We start from the raw sequence: 19,548 nt of genomic DNA on the forward strand, positions 1-19,548 counted from the left end.
GGATGAGATCCCAGGACACAGGGAATGGGTTTAAACTGGAAAAGGAGAATTTGGGTGGGATTTGGGAAGGAATTCCTGGCTGGGAAGGGAATGGGATGGAATTCCCAGGGAGGCTCCACCCCTGGAAGTGCCCAAGTGGGAAAAGAGAAGCTCCAGGGAAACCCTGGAGAGCTCTGGGAGAGCTGGAGAGGGATTTGGGATTTGGGATGAGATCCCAGGACACAGGGAATGGGTTTAAACTGGAAAAGGAGAATTTGGGAAGGAATTCCTGGCTGGGAGGGTGGAGAGGGAATGTGATGGAATTCCCATGGAAGCAGTGTCAGCCCCTGGATCCTCGGGGTGTCCAGGGCCATCCAGGCTGGCAGGAAATCGTCCCCAGGCGGGCTCTGAGTCCCTCCCGACCCCAGAAATCCGCAGGGAACGGCAGAATTCCTTAAACAGCCAGAATTTTATTGCCCACGGAGAACGCAAACAGTTCCCGGCCCTGCTGCATCCAGCCAAGGCTCCCACGCCACAAAAGTTCACCCCAAAAAATAAAATAAACCAACAAAAACGGGATTTTTTTCCACAAAAAAAAAAATTGAGCATTAAAATTCGGGTTTTTTTGAGCATATTCTGATTTTTTTGGTGTTTTATTGCTCAAATCTGGGGTTGTGATTGGCCACTCAGGGAGATATGCAGGATTAAAAAGGGGATTTTAAAGATTTTGAATTTAATTTTAAATTTATTTTAAATTTATTTTAAATTTAATTTTAAATTTATTTTAAATTTATTTTAAATTTAATTCTAAATTTATTTTAAATTTAATTTAAATTTATTTTAAATTTAATTTAAATTTATTTTGAATTTATTTTAAATTAATTTTAAATTTATTTTAAATTTAATTTTAAATTTATTTTAAATTTAATTTAAATTTATTTTAAATTTATTTTAAATTTAATTTTAAATTTATTTTAAATTTAATTTAAATTTATTTTGAATTTATTTTAAATTTATTTTAAATCTAATTTTAAATTTATTTTAAATTTAATTTTAAATATATTTTAAATTTAATTTTAAATTTATTTAAATTCTAATTTTATTTTTTTTAATTATTTTTTTTTTTTAATTTCGAAAATGTTGGGTAGGAAAGAATCCAAAAGGAGAATATTTGGATTTTTGAAATCTGAAATACTTTGAAATATTTTGGGTTTCTCTTTAAATCTGAATTAAATCCATTTTTCTGGAGCTTTCCCCCCCCCTGAGCTTGAGGAGCAGCAAACGGGGTCAAAAATCAGAAATAAAAAATAAAACCAGGTTTTATTTGGGATTAAAAGCAGAGTGGGATGTCAAGAAGAGGGAAAAAAATATATTTTATATTGATTTTGGGAAATAAATAAATCTTCACGCTGAGGATGCTGCAGGGTCTTGTAAAAAAATTAAAATAAACCCAAAAAACCTGAAAAAAACCTACCCAAAAACCCCCAAAAAATCCCAAAATAAATAAGAAAAAGTTATTTCACACCAAAGAAAATGAAAAATAAAACCCTCAAAATAATTCGGATTTAAAGGCAAGAGGAAACCATGGAGGGTTTTGTTGTTTTAAGTTAAAAAAAATTGAAAACAAAATTAAGATTTGTTCCTGGGGGTGAAAGGGGAGCTCTGGGGCACAGAGGTGTTGTGGGGGTGGATTTGATGCACCAAAAAAAAACCCAGTTTGGTGAGTTAAAAAAGAGGAAAAAAAAGGAAAAATGGACATTTTTGGTGCACTGAAAAAGGAGATAAAAAGGAAAAAATGCACCAGGTTTTTGGTGCATTGAAAAAGGAAAAGAAAAAGGAAAAAATGCACATTTTTGGTGCATTAAAAAAAGGAAAATGCACATTTTTGGTGCATTAAAAAAGGAAAAAATGCACATTTTTGGTGCATTGAAAAAGGAAAAAATGCACATTTTTGGTGCATTAAAAAAGGAAAAAATGCACATTTTTGGTGCATTAAAGACTGAAAAATAGGGGAAAAAAATACAAATGAGGGAAAAAAGGAAAAAGCCCCAGGTTTTTGGTGCATTTAAAGGAAAATCAGGAGAGGTTTTGTGGCTTTTCAGCAGCACAGAAAAGAAGGAGCTCCCTTCCCTCAGGTGGAGAAAATGAAAAATTGCAGGAGATTGGAAGATTTACCCCAAAAATTGATCCTTGAAATGTGAATTTTGGCAAAAAATGGGGATTGGAGCAGATCCTTGGTTGGAGAAAGGATCAGAGCCAGGCTAAGCACGGGCGTTAATTCCGGTTTTTGGTGGGGAATCCCATCCCAAAACCAGATTTTTTTGACCCCAAAATCCTGCTCTGTGGCCACAGGAATCCCAAATTGCAGGGAAAATAAATTTAATTGAAGGAAAATTGAAAATAAATGCATATCTCGTACAAATGGCCAAGATCACAAGCGAAAAAATAACAAATGGAAACGTCACAGGAACCAGAAATCGCCCAGCTCTACATTTATTGCGGCTACGCTGAAATTGGAGGTTTCTACTCGCACTAAAATGGGGGAAAAATGTTCATTTTTTGTTCATTTTGTTCATTTTGTTCTGCTCTTGGGATGGGAAGTTGCTGCTCCTGCACGGAAAGGAGGGAATTCCGGATGGAGCCGAGGAAAAATCCGACCAAAAGCAGCAGAGACACCACGGGAGGGAGGGAAAATGGGCACCGGAGCTGGGGGTCTTCATGGAAGAGAGCTGGAGAGGGGGGAAAGAGAGAGAAAATGGGGAAAAATGGGGGAAAAGGGGAAAAATGGGGAAAATGGGGGAGAAAAGGGGGGAAAAGGGGGAAAATGGGGGAAAATGGGGGAGAAAAGGGGGGAGAAAAGTGGGGGAAAAGGGGGAAAATGGGGGGAAAAAGTGGGGGAAAAGGTGGGGAAGAGAGAAGAAAATGAGGAGAAAAAGGAGAAGGAGAAGAAAAGGAGAAAAAGGAGGGAAAAAAGGGGAAAAAAGGGGGAAAAAGGGAAAAAAAAGGAGAATAAAAGGAGAGAAAAGGGGGAAGAAGAGGGGGGAAAAGGGGGAGAGGAGAAGAAAAAGGAGAAGAAAAGGGGGAGAAAAGGAGGAGAAAAGGAGGAGAAAAGGGTGGGGAAGGGGGGAAAAAGTGGGGGGAAAAAAGTACAAAATGAGAAGAAAAAGGAGGAGAAGAAAAGGAGAAAAAGGAGGAAAAGAAGGAGGAAAAAAGGGGAAAAAAAGGAGAAAAAAGGGGGAAAAAGGAGAATAAAAGGAGGAAAAAAAGGAGAATAAAAGGAGAATAAAAGGAGAATAAAAGGAGAATGAAAGGAGAAAAAAAGGAGAAAAAAAGGAGAAAAAAAGGAGAAAAAAAGGAGAAAAAAAGGAGAAAAAAAGGAGAAAAAAAGGAGAAAAAAAGGAGAAAAAAAGGAGAAAAAAAGGAGAAAAAAAGGAGAAAAAAAGGAGAAAAGGGGGAAGAAGCAGGGGAAAAAGGGGGAGAGGAGAAGAGAAAGGAAAAGAGAAAGGAGGAGAAAAGGAGGAGAAAAGGAGAAGAAAAAGGAGAAGAAAAAGGAGAAGAAAAAGGAGAAGAAAAGGAGGAGAAAAGGAGGAGAAAAGGAGGAGAAAAGGAGGAGAAAAGGAGGAGAAAAGGAGGAGAAAAGGAGGAGAAAAGGAGGAGAAAAGGAGGAGAAAAGGAGGAGAAAAGGAGGAGAAAAGGAGGAGAAAAGGAGGAGAAAAGGAGGAGAAAAGGAGGAGAAAAGGAGGAGAAAAGGAGGAGAAAAGGAGGAGAAAAGGAGGAGAAAAGGAGGAGAAAAGGAGGAGAAAAGGAGGAGAAAAGGAGGAGAAAAGGAGGAGAAAAGGAGGAGAAAAGGAGGAGAAAAGGAGGAGAAAAGGAGGAGAAAAGGAGGAGAAAAGGAGGAGAAAAGGAGGAGAAAAGGGTGGGGAAGGGGGGAAAAAGTGGGGGGAAAAAGTACAAAATGAGAAGAAAAAGGAGAAGAAAAGGAGAAAAAGGAGGAAAAGAAGGAGGAAAAAAGAAAAAAAGAAGAAAAAGAGGAGAAAAAGAGGAGAAAATAAAGGAGAAAAAGAGGAGAAAAGGGGGGGAAAAGGGGGGGAAAAGAGGAGAAAAAGAGGAGAAAAAGAGGAGAAAAAGAGGAGAAAAAGAGGAGAAAAAGAGGAGAAAAAGAGGAGAAAAAGGAGAAAATAAAGGAGAAAATAAAGGAGAAAATAAAGGAGAAAAGGAGGGAAAAAGGGGGGAAAAAAGGGGGAGAGGAGAAGAAAAAGGAGAAGAGAAAGGAGAAGAAAAGGAGAAGACAAGGAGAAGAAAAGGAGAAGAAAAGGAGAAGAAAAGGAGAAGAGGAAAAGAAAGAAAACAGGATTTAAAAAGGAGAAAAAAAGGAGAAAAAAAAGAGAAAAGAGGAGATAAAAATTGAGAGAAAAGAGGAAAATACAAAGAAAAGAGGGAGAAATTCCAGAAAAAGAACCAGAAAAAAAAGAAAGCAGAAAGAAACAAAGAAGTTTGTGAACTTCCAGCAGGGCAAAGTGTTTAATAAATGTTTTCTGTATTTCTAAATATTGGTGAATTTGGCAGAGGTGCCTGAAAAATCAGGTCCAGAGCAACATTTTGGGGAGGTGAGAGCAGGAAAATCTGGAATTTCAGGAATTCCAAAGCTGCTGCGAGGGAGGTTTGGCACCAGGAAAGGCTCCTGAGCCTCAAGACTGGATTAAAACTTCAAATTAAATTAAAAATTTGAATTAAAAATCTGAATTAAACACCTGAATTAAAAGTAAAAATCTGAATTAAATCCATTTTCCTGGAGTTTTCCCCCCTGAGCTTAAGGAGCAGCAAATGGGGTCAAAAACCAGAAAAATTTGGGTAAAATTCAGATTTTGGGGCATCTCAGCACCTCCAGATTTTCAAAAACCAGAAAAACTTGGGGAAAATTCAGATTTTGGGGTCACTCAGCACCTCCAGATTTTTAAAAAACAGAAAAATTTGGGGAAAATTCAGATTTTGGGGTCACTCAGCACCTCCAGGGCACCTCTGGATGCTCAGAAAACACAAGAACTTCCAAAAAATCCCCGGGAAAAGGAAGATTTTTGATGTGAAATGGAATTTTTGCAGCCTGATTTGGGCACTTACCTATTTATTTGCCCTTTTCTGTCGGTACATTTGGATCATTCTCTGCCGGAAAATATCAAAAGCATCTTCTTGATTTTCTTCTCCTGCCACTCCCAAACCTTCCCCAGCAGAGGTTGCACCCCTGGGGAGGAAAATTTAATAATTAGAACACCCTGAAATGCCAAAAATCTGATTTTTTTTTCATGAATTTTGCATCATTTGGTGCCTGGTGAAGTGAATTATTTTCAATTTTGCCCCAAATTTCCCATTAAAAGGTGAATTCCCAGTTGGAAAATGGGATTTTGTGGGGGAAAAAATCAGGTGGGAGAGGAAATTCTGGAAGGGGTTTTAAGTTTAGGTTTGGTTTTCTGGATTCCCAGTTAAAATCTTTTATTTTCCCCTATTAAAAACTTCTGTTTTCCCCTATTAAAATCTCTATTTGTCCTGACAAAATCCCTTATTTTCCCCCATTAAAACCCCTTATTTTCTCATATTAAAACCCTTTATTTTCCCCATTAAACTCCCTACTAAAACCCCTTTATTCCCCCATTATAAACCCCTTTATTCCCCAATTAAAACCTCTCTATATCCCCAATAAAAACCCCTATATCCCCCCATTAAAAACCCCTTATTTCCCCTACTAAAACCCCTTTATTCCCCCAATAAAAACCCCTTTATCCCCCCATTTAAACCCCTATATATTCCAATAAAAACCCCTATATATCCCAAATAAAAACCCCTATATACCAATAAAAACCCCTTTATCCCCCCATTTAAACCCCTATATATCCCAATAAAACCCCCTATATATCCCAATAAAAACCCCTTTATCCCCCCATTTAAACCCCTCATTTCCCCCCATTAAAAACCCCTTTATTCCCCCATTAAAACCCCCTATATCCCCCAATAAAAACCTGTTATTTCCCCTACTAAAACCCCTATATCCCCCCAATAAAAACCTGTTATTTCCCCTACTAAAACCCCTATATCCCCCCATTTAAACCCCTTGTATCTCCCCATTTAACCCCCTCATTTCCCCCCATTAAAACCCCAATATCCCCCCATTAAAACCCCAATATATCCCAAATAAAACCCCCTATATATCCCAATAAAACCCCCTATATATCCCAATAAAACCCCCTATATATCCCAATAAAAACCCCTATATATCCCAATAAAAACCCCTTTATCCCCCCATTTAAACCCCTCATTTCCCCCCATTAAAAACCCCTTTATCCCCCCATTAAAAACCCTTATATCCCCCAATAAAAACCTGTTATTTCCCCTACTAAAACCCCTTTATTCCCCCATTAAAACCCCTCATTTCCCCCCATTTAAACCCCTTTATTCCCCCATTTAAACCCCTCATTCCCCCCCATTAAAACCCCTATATATCCCAAATAAAAACCCCTATATATCCCAATAAAAACCCCTATATATCCCAATAAAAACCCCTATATATCCACAATAAAAACCCCTATATATCCCAATAAAAACCCCTATATATCCCAATAAAAACCCCTATATATCCCAATAAAAACCCCTATATATCCCAATAAAAACCCCTATATCCCTCCAATAAAAACCCCTATATCCCCCCAATAAAAACCCCTTTATCCCCCCATTAAAACCCCAATATATCCCAAATAAAAACCCCTATATCCCTCTAATAAAAACCCCTATATCCCCCCATTAAAAACCCCTTTATCCCCCCATTAAAACCCCAATATATCCCAAATAAAAACCCCTATATATCCCAATAAAAACCCCTTTATCCCCCCATTAAAACCCCAATATATCCCAAATAAAAACCCCTATATATCCCAATAAAAACCCCTTTATTCCCCAATAAAAACCCCTATATACCCCATTAAAAACCCCTTTATCCCCCCATTAAAAACCCCTTTATTCCCCAATAAAAACCCCTATATACCCCATTAAAAACCCCTATATCCCCCCCAATAAAAACCCCTATATACCCCATTAAAAACCCCTTTATCCCCATTAAAAACCCCTATATCCCCCAATAAAAACCTGTTATTTCCCCTACTAAAAACCCTATATCTCCCCAATAAAAACCCCTTTATTCCCCCAATAAAAACATGCTATTTCCCCTACTAAAACCCCTTTATCCCCCCATTTAAACCCCTATATCCCCCCAATAAAAACCCCTATATATCCCATTAAAAACCCCTTTATCCCCCCATTTAAACCCCTATATCCCCCCAATAAAAACCTCTTTATCCCTCCATTTAAACCTCTTTATCCCCCCATTTAAACCCCTCATTTCCCCCCATTAAAACCCCTATATTCCCCCAATAAAAACCTGTTATTTCCCCTACTAAAACCCTTCTATCCCTCATTAAAAACCCCTTTATTCCCCAATAAAAACCCCTATATACCCCATTAAAAACCCCTTTATCCCGCCATTAAAACCCCAATAGATCCCAAATAAAACCCCCTATATATCCCATTAAAAACCCCTATATATCCCATTAAAAACCCCTTTATCCCGCCATTAAAACCCCAATAGATCCCAAATAAAACCCCCTATATATCCCATTAAAAACCCCTATATATCCCATTAAAAACCCCTATATCCCCCCATTAAAAACCCCTTTATCCCCCATTTAAACCCCTTTATCCCCCCATTTAACCCCCTCCTTTCCCCCCATTTAAACCCCTATATCCCCCCATTTAAACCCCTCATTTCCCTCCATTTAACCCCCTCATTTCCCCCCATTAAAACCCCAATATCCCCCCATTTAAACCCCAATATATCCCAAATAAAACCCCAATATATCCCAAATAAAACCCCCTATATATCCCCAATAGAAACCCCTATATATCCCAATAAAAACCCCTATATATCCCCAATAAGAACCCCTATATATCCCCAATAAAAACCCCTATATATCCACAATAAAAACCCCTTTATCCCCCCATTTAAACCCCTCATTTCCCCCCATTAAAAACCCCTTTATTCCCCCATTACAACCCCCATATCCCCCCAATAAAAACCCCTTTATCCCCCCATTAAAACCCCAATATATCCCAAATAAAAACCCCTATATATCCCATTAAAAACCCCTTTATCCCCCCATTTAACCCCCTCCTTTCCCCCCATTTAACCCCCTCCTTTCCCCCCATTTAACCCCCTCCTGTCCCCGCCGTTCCCGGTGGTCCTTACACGTGCACGGGCTCGCGGATGCCGCGGCCCCTGGAGCCCAGGCCGTGCCCCTCCTGCCAGCCCATCCTCTGCAGCATCTGGAACCCCACGTTCCTGGGGCTCAGCTTCTTCTGCGAGAATTCCAGATCCTTCGGCTTCTGCGGGAATAAAACCCGGCAATTCCTCAGGGAGGGAGCGGGGCTGGGGAAACGGGGGGAAATCAGCGGCCAGGGGGGTGGAAATTGGATTTTTTTCTTAAATTTTTGGCTTTTAAAGGAGATTTTTAAAGGAATTTCCCATTTTTAAGGAGATTTTCAAAGTAATTTCCTTCTTTTTAAGGAGTTTTTTAAAGGAATTTCCTTTTTCTTTTCAAGAAATTTTAATAGGTTTTTTTTAAAGGAATTTCCTTCTTTTTAAGGAGATTTTAAAAGGAATTTCCCAATTTTAAGGAGATTTTTAAAGGAATTTCCTTCTTTTTAAGGAGTTTTTTAAAGGAATTTCCCTCTTTTTAAGGAGATTTTTTAAAGGAATTTCCACCTTTTTAAGGAGATTTTTAAAGGAATTTCCACCTTTTTAAGGAGTTTTTTTAAAGGAGTTTCCCTCTTTTTAAGGAGTTTTTTTAAGTAATTTCCTTTTTCTTTTCAAGAAATTTTAATAGTTTTTTTTAAAAGGAATTTCCTTCTTTTTAAGGAGATTTTTTAAGGAATTTCCCTCTTTTTAAGGAGTTTTTTAAAGGAATTTCCTTTTTTTTTTTTTAAAGGATTTTAAAGGTTTTTTTTAAAGGAATTTCCCGCTTTTTAAGGAGTTTTTTTAAAGGAATTTCCTTCTTTTTAAGGAGTTTTTTAAAGGAATTTCCTTCTTTTAAAGGAGTTTTTAAAAGGAATTTTGGTTTTTTTAAAGGAATTCCCTTCTTTTCAAGGAGTTTTTAAAACTAATTTCATTTTTTAAAGGAATTTCCTTCTTTTAAAGAAGTTTTTTTTAAAAGGAACTCCCTGATTTTCAATTATTTCTTAAAAGGAACATCCCTCTTTTAAAACAATTTTTACAGGAATTTCCTTCTTTTCAAGGGGTTTTTAAAGATTTCCCTTAAAAAGCTCCTGTAGAAAAGATCTCTTTAAATAAAAAAATCCTTAAAAAAAATTCTTAAAAAGGGAAATTCCTTTAAAAAAAAAAATCCTTTAAAAAAGGCGATTTCTTAGAAAGTCAGACTTTGTTTCCCCCCCAAAATATCTCATTTGTAATTTGATTTTTGTGGCAGAAATGTGAATTTTTTACCTTTTTCTTCTTTGTGGCAGGGCAGCCCCGGGGTCTGTCATAAGCAATCCTGACAGGCTCATGCACTGCAAGGCAAACAAACACAAAATTCAGCTGGAAATTTAAATTATTTCAGGGAAAAAACTCCAAAAAATCCGTATTTTCAAGCTTAACTCAACGCCTGGACCTAGAACAGAAGCAATAAGAAAAATTAGAACAAGAAAAATCAGAATTAATTAAAAAAATTCAATTTATACTCTGGGAATATTGGAAGATATTTGATATGAACTTTGCTGTTGGCCCAGAACACAAATTATTTGTTCAGCTTCTCCTTTTGCTGCCTCAAACATTTAAAATCAATTTTGTGTTCAGTTTTGCATGGAAAAATGCCATTTTTAAAGCAAGAAAACACCTAAAAAATCAGGATTTTTGCCCAAATCCCCTTTTATTTTAAATATAAAAGTGAAATGTCTCAATGTCCACCCAACTTAGGGCTCCTCAATTCAGCTTCTCCTTTGCCACTTGAATGAAGATTTAAAGTCAATTTTATGCTCAGTTTTGTATGAAAAAATGACATTTTTGAAGCAAAAACCAGCAAGAAAACACCTAAAAAATCAGGATTTTTGCCCAAATCCTTTTCTATTTTAATATAAAATTGAAATATCTCAGTGTTCACCCAACTTTGGGCTCCTCTATTCAGCTTCTCCTTTGCCACTTGAATGAAGATTTAAAGTCAATTTTGTGCTCAGTTTTGTATGAAAAAATGCCATTTTTTAAGCAAAAACCAGCAAGAAAACACCTAAAAAAATCACAATTTTTGCCCAAATCTCTTCTATTTTAATACAAAACTGAATCATTTTGATGGGCACCCAACTTTGGGCTCCTCTATTCAGCTTCTCCTTTGCCACTTGAATGAAGATTTAAAGTCAATTTTGTGCTCAGTTTTGTATGAAAAAATGCCATTTTTTAAGCGAAAAAATGCCTAAAAAATCAGGATTTTTGCCCAAATCTCTTCTATTTTAATATGAAAGTGAAATGTCTCAATGTCCACCCAACTTTGGGCTCCTCAATTTAGCTCCTCCTTTGCCACTTGAATGAAGATTAAAAGTCAATTTTGTGCTCAGTTTTGTATGAAAAAATGACATTTTTGAAGCAAAAACCAGCAAGAAAACACCTAAAAAATCGGGATTTTTGCCCAAATCTCTTCTATTTTAATAGAAAACTGAATCATTTTGATGGGCACCCACCTTTGGGCTCCTCTATGAGGCAGATCCTTTTGGAAGCCGGGATCATCCCCACTTTCAGGGACTTGCTGCTGACTCTTTTGCGGGGGAATCGCGCGCCGGGGGCCGGGTTCGGTGCCTGTGTCGACAGATTTGGGACAGCAGCATCAGAGGGGCTGGAGAGCTGCATTTCACCTCCTGAAATCTCCTCTCCTGCTCTGGAAAGCAAATCTTCCTCTAGGTTTGTCACCCTTCTACCTGCTGCCACGTCCTCCTCATCCTCCTCCTCCTCCTCCTCCTCCTCCTCGTCCCCCAGAGGTTGGGAGGTTTCAAACTCAGCTTCATCCTCTTCTTCTTCTTCCTCTTCTTCTTCTTCCTCTTCCTCATCCTCCTCTTCAGAGACCTCCAGGGGTCTTGGGGTGGTTTTGGTGCTGTCTGAGGCCTCGGGGCTGAAGCTGATGGAGGGGCAGAGCTCGTAAACCTTCATCCGGTAAAATCTGAACGCGGAGCTGGTTTGGTCCTGGAGGAACCTGGGGTGAGGAAGGTTGGAAATGAAAAAAAAGATTCATTAAAATGTAGGGAAATGAAGGTGAGAAGGCCAGGGGATTGAGGTGAAAGTTCAGGGAGGGTAAAGGTGGAAAGAATGATGAAAACGAGGTTGAAAATGCTGAGTTTTTCAAATCCTGGTTTGAAGGCAAGGTTAAAAATTCAGGGGGCACAAGGTAAAAAATCCTGGAAATTAGGGTCAAAAATCCAGGGGAAATGAGGTCAAAAATCCAGGTTAAACTGGGGTCAAAAATCCAGGGGAAATGAGGTCAAAAATTCAGGTTAAACTGGGGTCAAAAATTCTGGGGAAATGAGGTTAAAAATCCAGATCCAAGTGAAACTGGGGTAAAAAATTCAGGGAAATTAAGGTCAAAAATCCAGGGGAAAGGAGGTCAAAAATCCAGGGGAAATTAGGTCAAAAATCCAGGTAAACCTGGGGTCAAAAATTCAGGGGGCACAAGGTCAAAAATCCTGGAAATTAGGGTCAAAAATCCAGGGGAAATGAGGTAAAAAATTCTGGGGAAATGAGGTAAAAAATCCAGATCCAAGTGAAACTGGGGTAAAAAATTCAGGGAAATTAAGGTCAAAAATCCAGGGGAAATGAGGTCAAAAATCCAGGTAAAACTAGGGTCAAGAATTCGAGAAAATAAGGTCAAAAATCCAGGGAAATTAAGGTCAAAAATCCTGGAAATTAAGGTAAAAAATCCAGGTTAAACTGGGGTCAAAAATTCTGGGGAAATGAGGTTAAAAATCCAGATCCAAGTGAAACTGGGGTAAAAAGTTCAGGGAAATTAAGGTCAAAAACACAGGTAAAACTGAGGTCAAAAATCCAGGGGAAGCGAGGTCAAAAATCCTGGAAATTAAGGTCAAAAATCCAGGGAAAATAAGGTCAAAAATCCAAGTAAAACTGGGGTAAAAAGTTAAGGGGAAATGAGGTCAAAAATCCAGGTAAAACTGGGATAAAAAATTAAGGGGAAATGAGGTCAAAAATCCAGGTAAAACTAGGGTCAAAAAATCGAGAAAATAAGGTCAAAAATCCAGGGAAATTAAGGTCAAAAATCCTGGAAATTAAGGTGAAAAATCCAGGTAAAACTGGGGTCAAAAATCCAGGGAAATTAAGGTCAGAAATCCAGGGAAATCAGGGTCAAAAAGAGATTTTTCTTCAGCTGGAATGATGTAGGATATTAGGAATAAATCTCAGGTTGATTTTGGAGCGGTGTTTTTGGGGAGAAATGAGGGATTCCATTCCTACAACCATCAATTTTCCCCTTCAGCAGCACTTCCCAAATTCTTCTGGGGACGAATGAATTCATTGGGAAGAACAAATTCATTGGAATCACCTTGAAAATGTGGCTGTTGCAGGGTCCTGGTTGATTATTAGGATCAAAAAGAAATCAATATATCTACACATAATTGGTATTTTTTTCTCTGAGATATTTCAGATATTCACCATTAATGGAGGTGCAGGGAGAATTGCCCCAAATCCTCCGTTCCTAAACACACAAAAAAACCCAGAGATTTCAGCAAAAATGGGAGGAAAAAGAAGGATTTGGGACTCACCAGAGGTCAGGGTTATCTGCACTGTTGTCAATGCTGAATTGCTCAATTTCTGGTCCTACCTGAGCCACAAACTTGGCGAGTTTCTCTGCAGTTTCCATGGTTTTGGCATCCACTGCAAGGAAAAAAAATGTTCTGTTAGGAAAGGTCAGTGCAGCTGAGAACCACTCACTTCATAAACAGAGAATAAGAGAAATCATGTTTGGGGTTTTCAGGCAGAAATCCTTTTTTTGTGGATTGCAGAAGTTTGATTTCTGTGGACACAATTTAAAATTTCAAACCTAACTGGGGTTCTCCATCAGAAATTCTTTTTGTGGATAACTGCACAGCAGGAAAAGTTTGATTTTCCTGGACACAATTTAAAATAACAAATCTAACTGAGGTTTCCAGCAGGAATTCTTTTTGTGGATTGCAGAAGTTTGATTTTCCTGGACACAATTAAAAATTTCAAACTTAACTGGGGTTTCCAGCAGGAATTCTGCAGAAGTTTGATTTTCCTGGACACAATTTAAAATAACAAACTTAACTGGGTTTTCCAGCAGGAATTCTGCAGAAGTTTGATTTTCCTGGACACAATTAAAAATATCAAACTTAAATGGGTTTTCCAGCAGGAATTCTGCAGAAGTTTGATTTTTCTGGACACAATTTAAAATAACAAATCTAACTGAGTTTTCCAGCAGAAATTCTTTTTGTGGATTGCAGAAGTTTGATTTTCCTGGACACAATTTAAAATTTCAAACCTAACTGGGGTTTCCAGCAGGAATTCTGCAGAAGTTTGATTTTCCTGGACACAATTTAAAGTTTCAAACCTAACTGGGTTTCCAGCAGAAATTCTTTTTGTGGACAACCACACAGCAGGAGAAATTTGATTTTCCTGGACACAATTTAAAACTTCAAACCCAACCCCACATCTCCTTTTTCCCCTGACTGCATCCATAACCCCAAATCCACCCCCAACCCCTCACTCACCATCAGGAAACTGAGAGCCCAGGGCTGGGAGAAGCTCTGGTGATGCTGAGAATTCCTCAGGATGTGTTTTTTGCTCCGCAGGCACCGGGATCTCGGAGCTGCTGGCGCCTGGGGCGGCCGAGGTGACGTCCAGGGCAGGGATCTGCTGAGGATCTGACAGGGAAATCTTCCCCTGCCCTGAACCTGGAAGATTTTTGTCCTGGTGCTTCAGCACCGTCCCAGCTGACAGCACAGTCTGAGTGCCCGTGGTTCTCCTCACCTTCCTGGCCCTGCTGGCGCGGAGGGGGAGAATTCCAGGTTTTTTTTTCCTCTTGAAAAGCTTCCTTTTGATGCTGGCCACTCTCCTGGCATAAAGCATGGCCCGGAGGGACTCTGGGGCAGCTCCTTCCCCAGCCAGGCTCCTCCTCTGCACCTCTGACAGCCTCAGCCTGTAATATTTGTACTCCAGGCTCTCCTCGTCGGACAGGAACCTGAAAAACAGGGAAAAGAAAGGAAAGACCAGCTGAAAAATCTTCATTTTTTAAAGTAAAAGCCCCTCAGCAATCCAATTGTTTTTTTTTTTTTCTTTACCCCAGGTGTTTAGCGTGAGGCAAAGCAGGTTTTTCTGGGAATAACAAGCAGCAAGGAAAGTGTGCCAAGGAAATAAATAATGGAGAGGTTTGATGGGAATCGTTTGGGTAATTAATCAGCTCACACACCAAGAGGTGCTGTCACACACCTGGAGATGTCTCAGCTCCCCCTTTCCCAAGGTTTTCCCTGGAATTCGAAATCCTGTTACCTTGCTGGATGTCTCCACCACCTGAATTTGCTCCTAAAATGTAATTTGCTTTTAACACCTTGGATTTGGATCGACAAAGAGCCATTATTGGCACATCAAAAGCAGCAACACAAACACCAGGATCACTTCCAGGGACAGCAGGGATAATTAGCTCCAAGAAAACATTCCCCCCCCCCAAAAAAAAACCAAAAAAAAAGATGATTAAATACACAACAGGCTTTGATCTTTCCCACTGAGTGAAAGGCTGAAGTTTTAATTACAGCCACTCCAAATATCTCACCCAGTTCCCACACACCCACCAAAATTCGGGAGAGTTCTTCTGGGCGTTCCTGTCTTTGGCAGACAAAGTTCCTGACACGATGCTGGTCACCAGCTGCTCAATTGTGTCCAAAACTTTCCTGTCAGCTCGTTGGGGGGCTGTGGGGAGAAATAAAAAACAATCAAAACCCCATTTTATTCTCATCAGCAGAGCAGCGAGATGTTGGAATTTTAATTTGTTTTATTTTATTTGTTTCTGTGTTTTCACACAGTTTGGTATTTGCAGTTTTCCCAGGTGTTAGCGGGGAACAGAGCCCCAGGATGGTTGGGGTGGGATATTTGGAGATCCCAAATCCAAGCTGGAGCAGGTGACACAGAAATGGCTGGTGGGGTTGGGATGTCCCCAAATGAAGGTTCAGGTTCCATCCCACTTTTTGCCACTTCCATGGGAAAAAAAAAACTTGCTGAAATGGAGGTGGAACTCGTTGTGCTTTGGTTTCCCTTGTCCTGGCACTGGGAAGAGCCTGGCACCACCTTCTGGACACTTTTTGGGGATATTTGTGTGGATTTTGGGATCCCCTCTCAGCCTTTCCTTCTCCAGACCCCAGATAATTTCTGGAGCCTCTCCTGGTGCTCCTGGAGCCCAGAACTGGACATTCCAGAGGGAGAGGAGCAGGATCCCCTCCCTGAAAATTCCCCTTCCTGCTGGAAATGCTCTTCCCAAAGCACCCACACTTTTCCAGTGCATCCATCCCAAACTAAAACAAATCAGGGAAAACGCTAAATTTTAACTGAGATCCTGCACCTGCTCATTATTAAAAACACCCTGGACTAAAAAATACATCCATGGCCATGCTGGGCAAGCGAAATCATCCTTAAAAAGGCAATTTCCTCCTGCAGCAAAAGGATTTGGTGGAAAATCAGCTTATTTGAACGCTGCTCCAAAGGGCTGAGTGACAAATTTCCAACCATTCACCCCAAAACCCCCCTGAGAAAGGACTCGAGGCTCAGTGAGGGAAAAACCAGGATGAATTAGGAAAAATCCAGGATGTTTTAGGCAGGAGGAATCACTGGCCCAACTCAGTGATGGGATATGAACACCTCCAAAGGAATGGAGATGATTAAAGTGGTGATGGTGATGCCTCCTTATTTGCATATATGCAAATATTTCCTCTGTAATCAAGCCAGTCCCAGGTTGGTCCCTGCCTTGAGGTGAAAATTTTGGATTTAAGGTTTAAACAGGTGCCAGAAAGAGAAGGAAGGACATGATATCACCACAAGAACTCCAACAGACTCCCTGTCCAAGCCATGAGTGAGATTTACCTGGAATATCCTCCCTGCCTCACCTCTGATTTGGATTCTCCTGGAATTCCCTTCCTGCTCCAGCCCTGGCTGGGATTTAGGATTTACCTGGAATTCCCTCCCTGCCCCAGCCATGAGCAAGATTTACCTGAATATCCTCCCTGCCTCACCTCTGATTTGGATTCTCCTGGAATTCCCTCCCTGCCCCAGCTCTGATTTGGATTCTCCTGGAATTCCCTCCCTGCCCCAGCCCTGGCTGGGATTCTCCTGGAATTCCCTCCCTGCTCCAGCTCTGATTTGGATTCTCCTGGAATTCCCTCCCTGCCCCAGCCATGAGTGGGATTCACCTGGAATTCCCAGAGTTGGGAATTCCTGACCTAAGGATGAAACACATCCTGCAGAGCACCTCCCTGCCCTCTCCCTCCGTTACCTTTGGTGTCAGGTGAGGCTGCCTTGAGCTGCTCCGTGGATTCCGCCTCCGCTCTCTTCATCTGGATGGGGTATCCGCTCTTCTCCAGCCAAGCCTTCAAATTCTCAATGTACTCCCTCCCAAACAGCGTGGAATCATCGAAATTCGGGAAGGACGTCGGCGCCGGAGCCATCTCCTGGAGCCCCACAGCCTCCAGGATTTTTTCCTGCCTGAAAACAGAGGCCAGAGCAAAGGTCTGGCCCAGCAGAGCCAGGGATTTTCGGCAGAGGGACACGGTGGTCTCGAAGGCGTTGGCCATTTCCCTGGGATTGCCGAAGCCGTTGGTTTTAATGCTCAGCTCGTAGGCGTTGCAGGCCATCAGCAGCGGCGTCACCCCCTTGAGGAGGCGGTCCTGGAGCCTCATGATGTATTTATCGAAAGGTTTGATGATCTCGAAGAAGCAATTCTTGGTTTTCACCGCCCCTTTGTCCAGCAGCATGTTCAAAAACTCGTTGTCCACCTTGGGGGTTTTCAGGGCGGCGTGCTGCAAGCTCTTGATGGTGAAGAAGCAATAATCTCTGTGCTCTGGCCTCAGGGAGCACTTGAAGGAGGCCAACATTTTGGCACAGGTCTCAGTCTCCAGCTCGAAGAGGGCCCCGAAGAGCCGCGAGAACTCGGCGTCGTTCTTGACGGCGTGGAACCCGGCCCACTTGATGATCTCGATGCCGAAGGTGGAGAAAATGTCAGATTTATCCACCAGGTCGAAGTTGAGGTTCCTGAAGACGTGGGCGGGCTTTGGCAGCCTGAGGATGGGTCTCTGGGCTGCCAGAGGGTGTGGGGGCAGCTTGGGGCTGGGGCGCTGCTGGAGGGGCACCGGCCTCTGGTTGGGGCGCTCGGCGACTTCCAGAGGCTGATCCAGAGCTTTGGGATCCAGGCCCGGCTGCGGCTTCTTCACGTTCCACTTCTTCAGGGGGCTTTTGACGTCTCCTTTGAACACTTTGGGTTTCACCACCCCCCTGGTGAGGCGCTTCCCCCTCAGGACTCTCCCCCTGCCCACGGCTCCCCTGCGCAGCGGCGGCCGGAACTCGCTGTCCGGCGCCCCGAACTCCGCCTCGTACTCCTGATTCTCCACGCCGCCGTACTCCTCCTCCATCAGCCCGGGAGACCTGAAATCCCCCAAAATATCCGAGGAGCCAAACTCGGCTTCGTGCGGCCCGCTGCCTTCCCAGGAATCCGAGGGGCCGTACTCCTGCCCGTAATCCCTCTCCCGCCCGTACTCCCGGTTCTGCTGTCCGTACTCCCGGTTGTGAGGAGCGGGGTGGTGCCCGTATTCCCTGTTTGGGGCAGCTGCACGCCCAAATTCCCGGTTTTGGGGAGCGGGGCGCCCGTAATCCCGGCCGAATTCCCGCTCCCGGGGCGCGGGGCGGGCGAATTGTTCGTGGAAATAATTCTCCTTGCGGAGCAGGGGGCTGGCGGGTCTGTAGGAAGGGCCGGGATAGTTTTCCCCGGGATAATCTTCCCTGGGATAATCTTCCCTGGGATCCTCGCTCCAGTCCTCGTGCTGAGAGTTGGCGTGAGGGAACCTCCCGTCGCCGTGGAAGCGGGGCCGGGGCAGCGGCCTGGAGTGAGCTGGGAAAACCAAACATTCAGAGGTTTTAAAGAGTCAAAATGTGGAAATGTCTGAAGGAAATCCACGTATCGGACTTCAGGATATTCCCATTCCCATATTCCAATCCCTACATGCATTGAGGAGCTCAAGTTCTCCTCTAAATCAAATTTTTCTTTGCTCAAGGAGTCTTGATCTTCTACTGGAATTCCCAAGGCATAAAAACCATCAAAACTCTGAATTTTCAGCTTTCCCAGAATTCAAATTGTCAAAGACCACCAGGACCACCAACTCCAAGCTTTGGCCAATCCTCACCTTGTCACCCAGACCAGAATTCCCAGGAAGAATTCCACAGCTGGAAAGAAACTCGTATCTTCTACAAACTCAACCACAATCATCTCCTTATTGCAGGAAATTCTAATATTTCTCATTATCCAAGATCCTCGTTCCCCAATCCCAGAAGTTTAATTCAGAAAGTAAAGAATGGAAGTGTGTAATATAAATTATTTCTTCAGGGCTCATACAACTCTGAAAATAACAGATTGCATTTTAAAGCTCCCCTATGAACGTCCATCCCTGTGAATGTAATCCAAGTGTCTCGCTGGACATTTTATATCCCAAATTTAAGAGGTAAAATAATTTGGGGACCACGTTTTGCGTTATATTCATGAGGTCAATGCCCTGCTTTGAGCTTTTTTTCCCCCAAAATAACACCAAACACAAAGACCCAAAGGCTTCCAGTGCACTCCTACATTTATTTAACTTATCAGCCATCACCAGAATTCCATCCTGCAGCAACATCCCTGGAGACCTGGCTGAAATTGGACCCACTCTCTGATGCTGAACAGCATTCCTTTGTCTGAATTCCCATTTTTTCCCCCCCTTTACGGTGTCAGTCCTTCCCCAGCTGTTCGCCTCTTCCATAAAAATGGATGTGGAAAAACACCAGCACAAGGCAAATAAATGGCAGGCGACGCGAGGCTGCCGCCGACATCCCGCTCCTCCCTACCTTTGAAATGATGGATGGAGCCCCCCGCGGCATCGCTCCGCTCCATGCGGTACCGTTTAACTTTGTCCTGCACCACGGCCTCGAACGTCTCGCGGGTGATCCTCCGAGAGGCCATTTTCCCCTCACGACGCCCGGGGCACGGCACGGCACGGCCTGGCGCGGGCCCGGGGTCCCGCCGCGGCCTGAGGGGAGGCGCAGCCTGAGGGGAGCCTCACGCTTCCCCGCCGCCACCCGCGCAGCGCCGGGAGGAGGAGCCGGAGCCCGAGCCCGAGCCCGAGCCCGGCCCGCCCTCACCGAGGCGGCCCCGGCCCCGCCGCCGCCTCCCGCCACACCGGGGCCTCACGGTGGCCACGCCCTCCTCGCCGGTAGCCACGCCCCTCCCGCCGCTCCCG

General features: G+C 42.4%; 1 protein-coding gene across 2 annotated transcripts; it reads right to left on the minus strand.

The window, feature by feature from the left end:
* Positions 1-1,118: 1,118 nt before the first annotated feature.
* SUGP2 (SURP and G-patch domain containing 2) lies at positions 1,119-19,531 on the minus strand. 2 transcript variants are annotated; one of them, XM_058858878.1, is made up of 10 exons: positions 19,157-19,526; positions 16,563-18,170; positions 14,872-14,989; positions 13,795-14,264; positions 12,829-12,940; positions 10,747-11,252; positions 9,521-9,585; positions 8,267-8,403; positions 5,098-5,218; positions 1,119-2,708 (listed from the first exon to the last, which is right to left on the minus strand). In XM_058858878.1, exons 1-9 carry the CDS (start codon positions 19,269-19,271, stop codon positions 5,098-5,100), a joined length of 3,252 nt encoding a protein of 1,083 aa, XP_058714861.1. In that variant the 5' UTR covers positions 19,272-19,526; the 3' UTR covers positions 1,119-2,708. The 2 variants fall into 2 exon arrangements, 1 of the variants encoding a protein (XP_058714861.1); XR_009279730.1 differs by lacking the exons at positions 1,119-2,708; positions 5,098-5,218 and having other exon boundaries at positions 8,338-8,403; positions 10,747-10,861; positions 10,981-11,252; positions 19,157-19,531.
* Positions 19,532-19,548: the final 17 nt, after the last annotated feature.

This window comes from Poecile atricapillus, chromosome 28 (genome assembly GCF_030490865.1).
Source record: "Poecile atricapillus isolate bPoeAtr1 chromosome 28, bPoeAtr1.hap1, whole genome shotgun sequence".
NCBI lineage: Eukaryota > Metazoa > Chordata > Aves > Passeriformes > Paridae > Poecile > Poecile atricapillus.

What these genes read in the sequence shown, in the direction of transcription:
- SUGP2 (XM_058858878.1), bottom strand. Translation starts at nt 19,271, where the DNA reads ATGGCCTCTCGGAGGATCACCCGCGAGACGTTCGAGGCCGTGGTGCAG. An exon ending in CTCCATCCATCATTTCAAAG is followed by an intron (nt 18,171 to 19,156) that starts GTAGGGAGGAGC and finishes TGGTTTTCCCAG; the next exon opens with CTCACTCCAGGCCGCTGCCC. An exon ending in GCAGATAACCCTGACCTCTG is followed by an intron (nt 11,253 to 12,828) that starts GTGAGTCCCAAA and finishes TCCTCACCCCAG; the next exon opens with GTTCCTCCAGGACCAAACCA.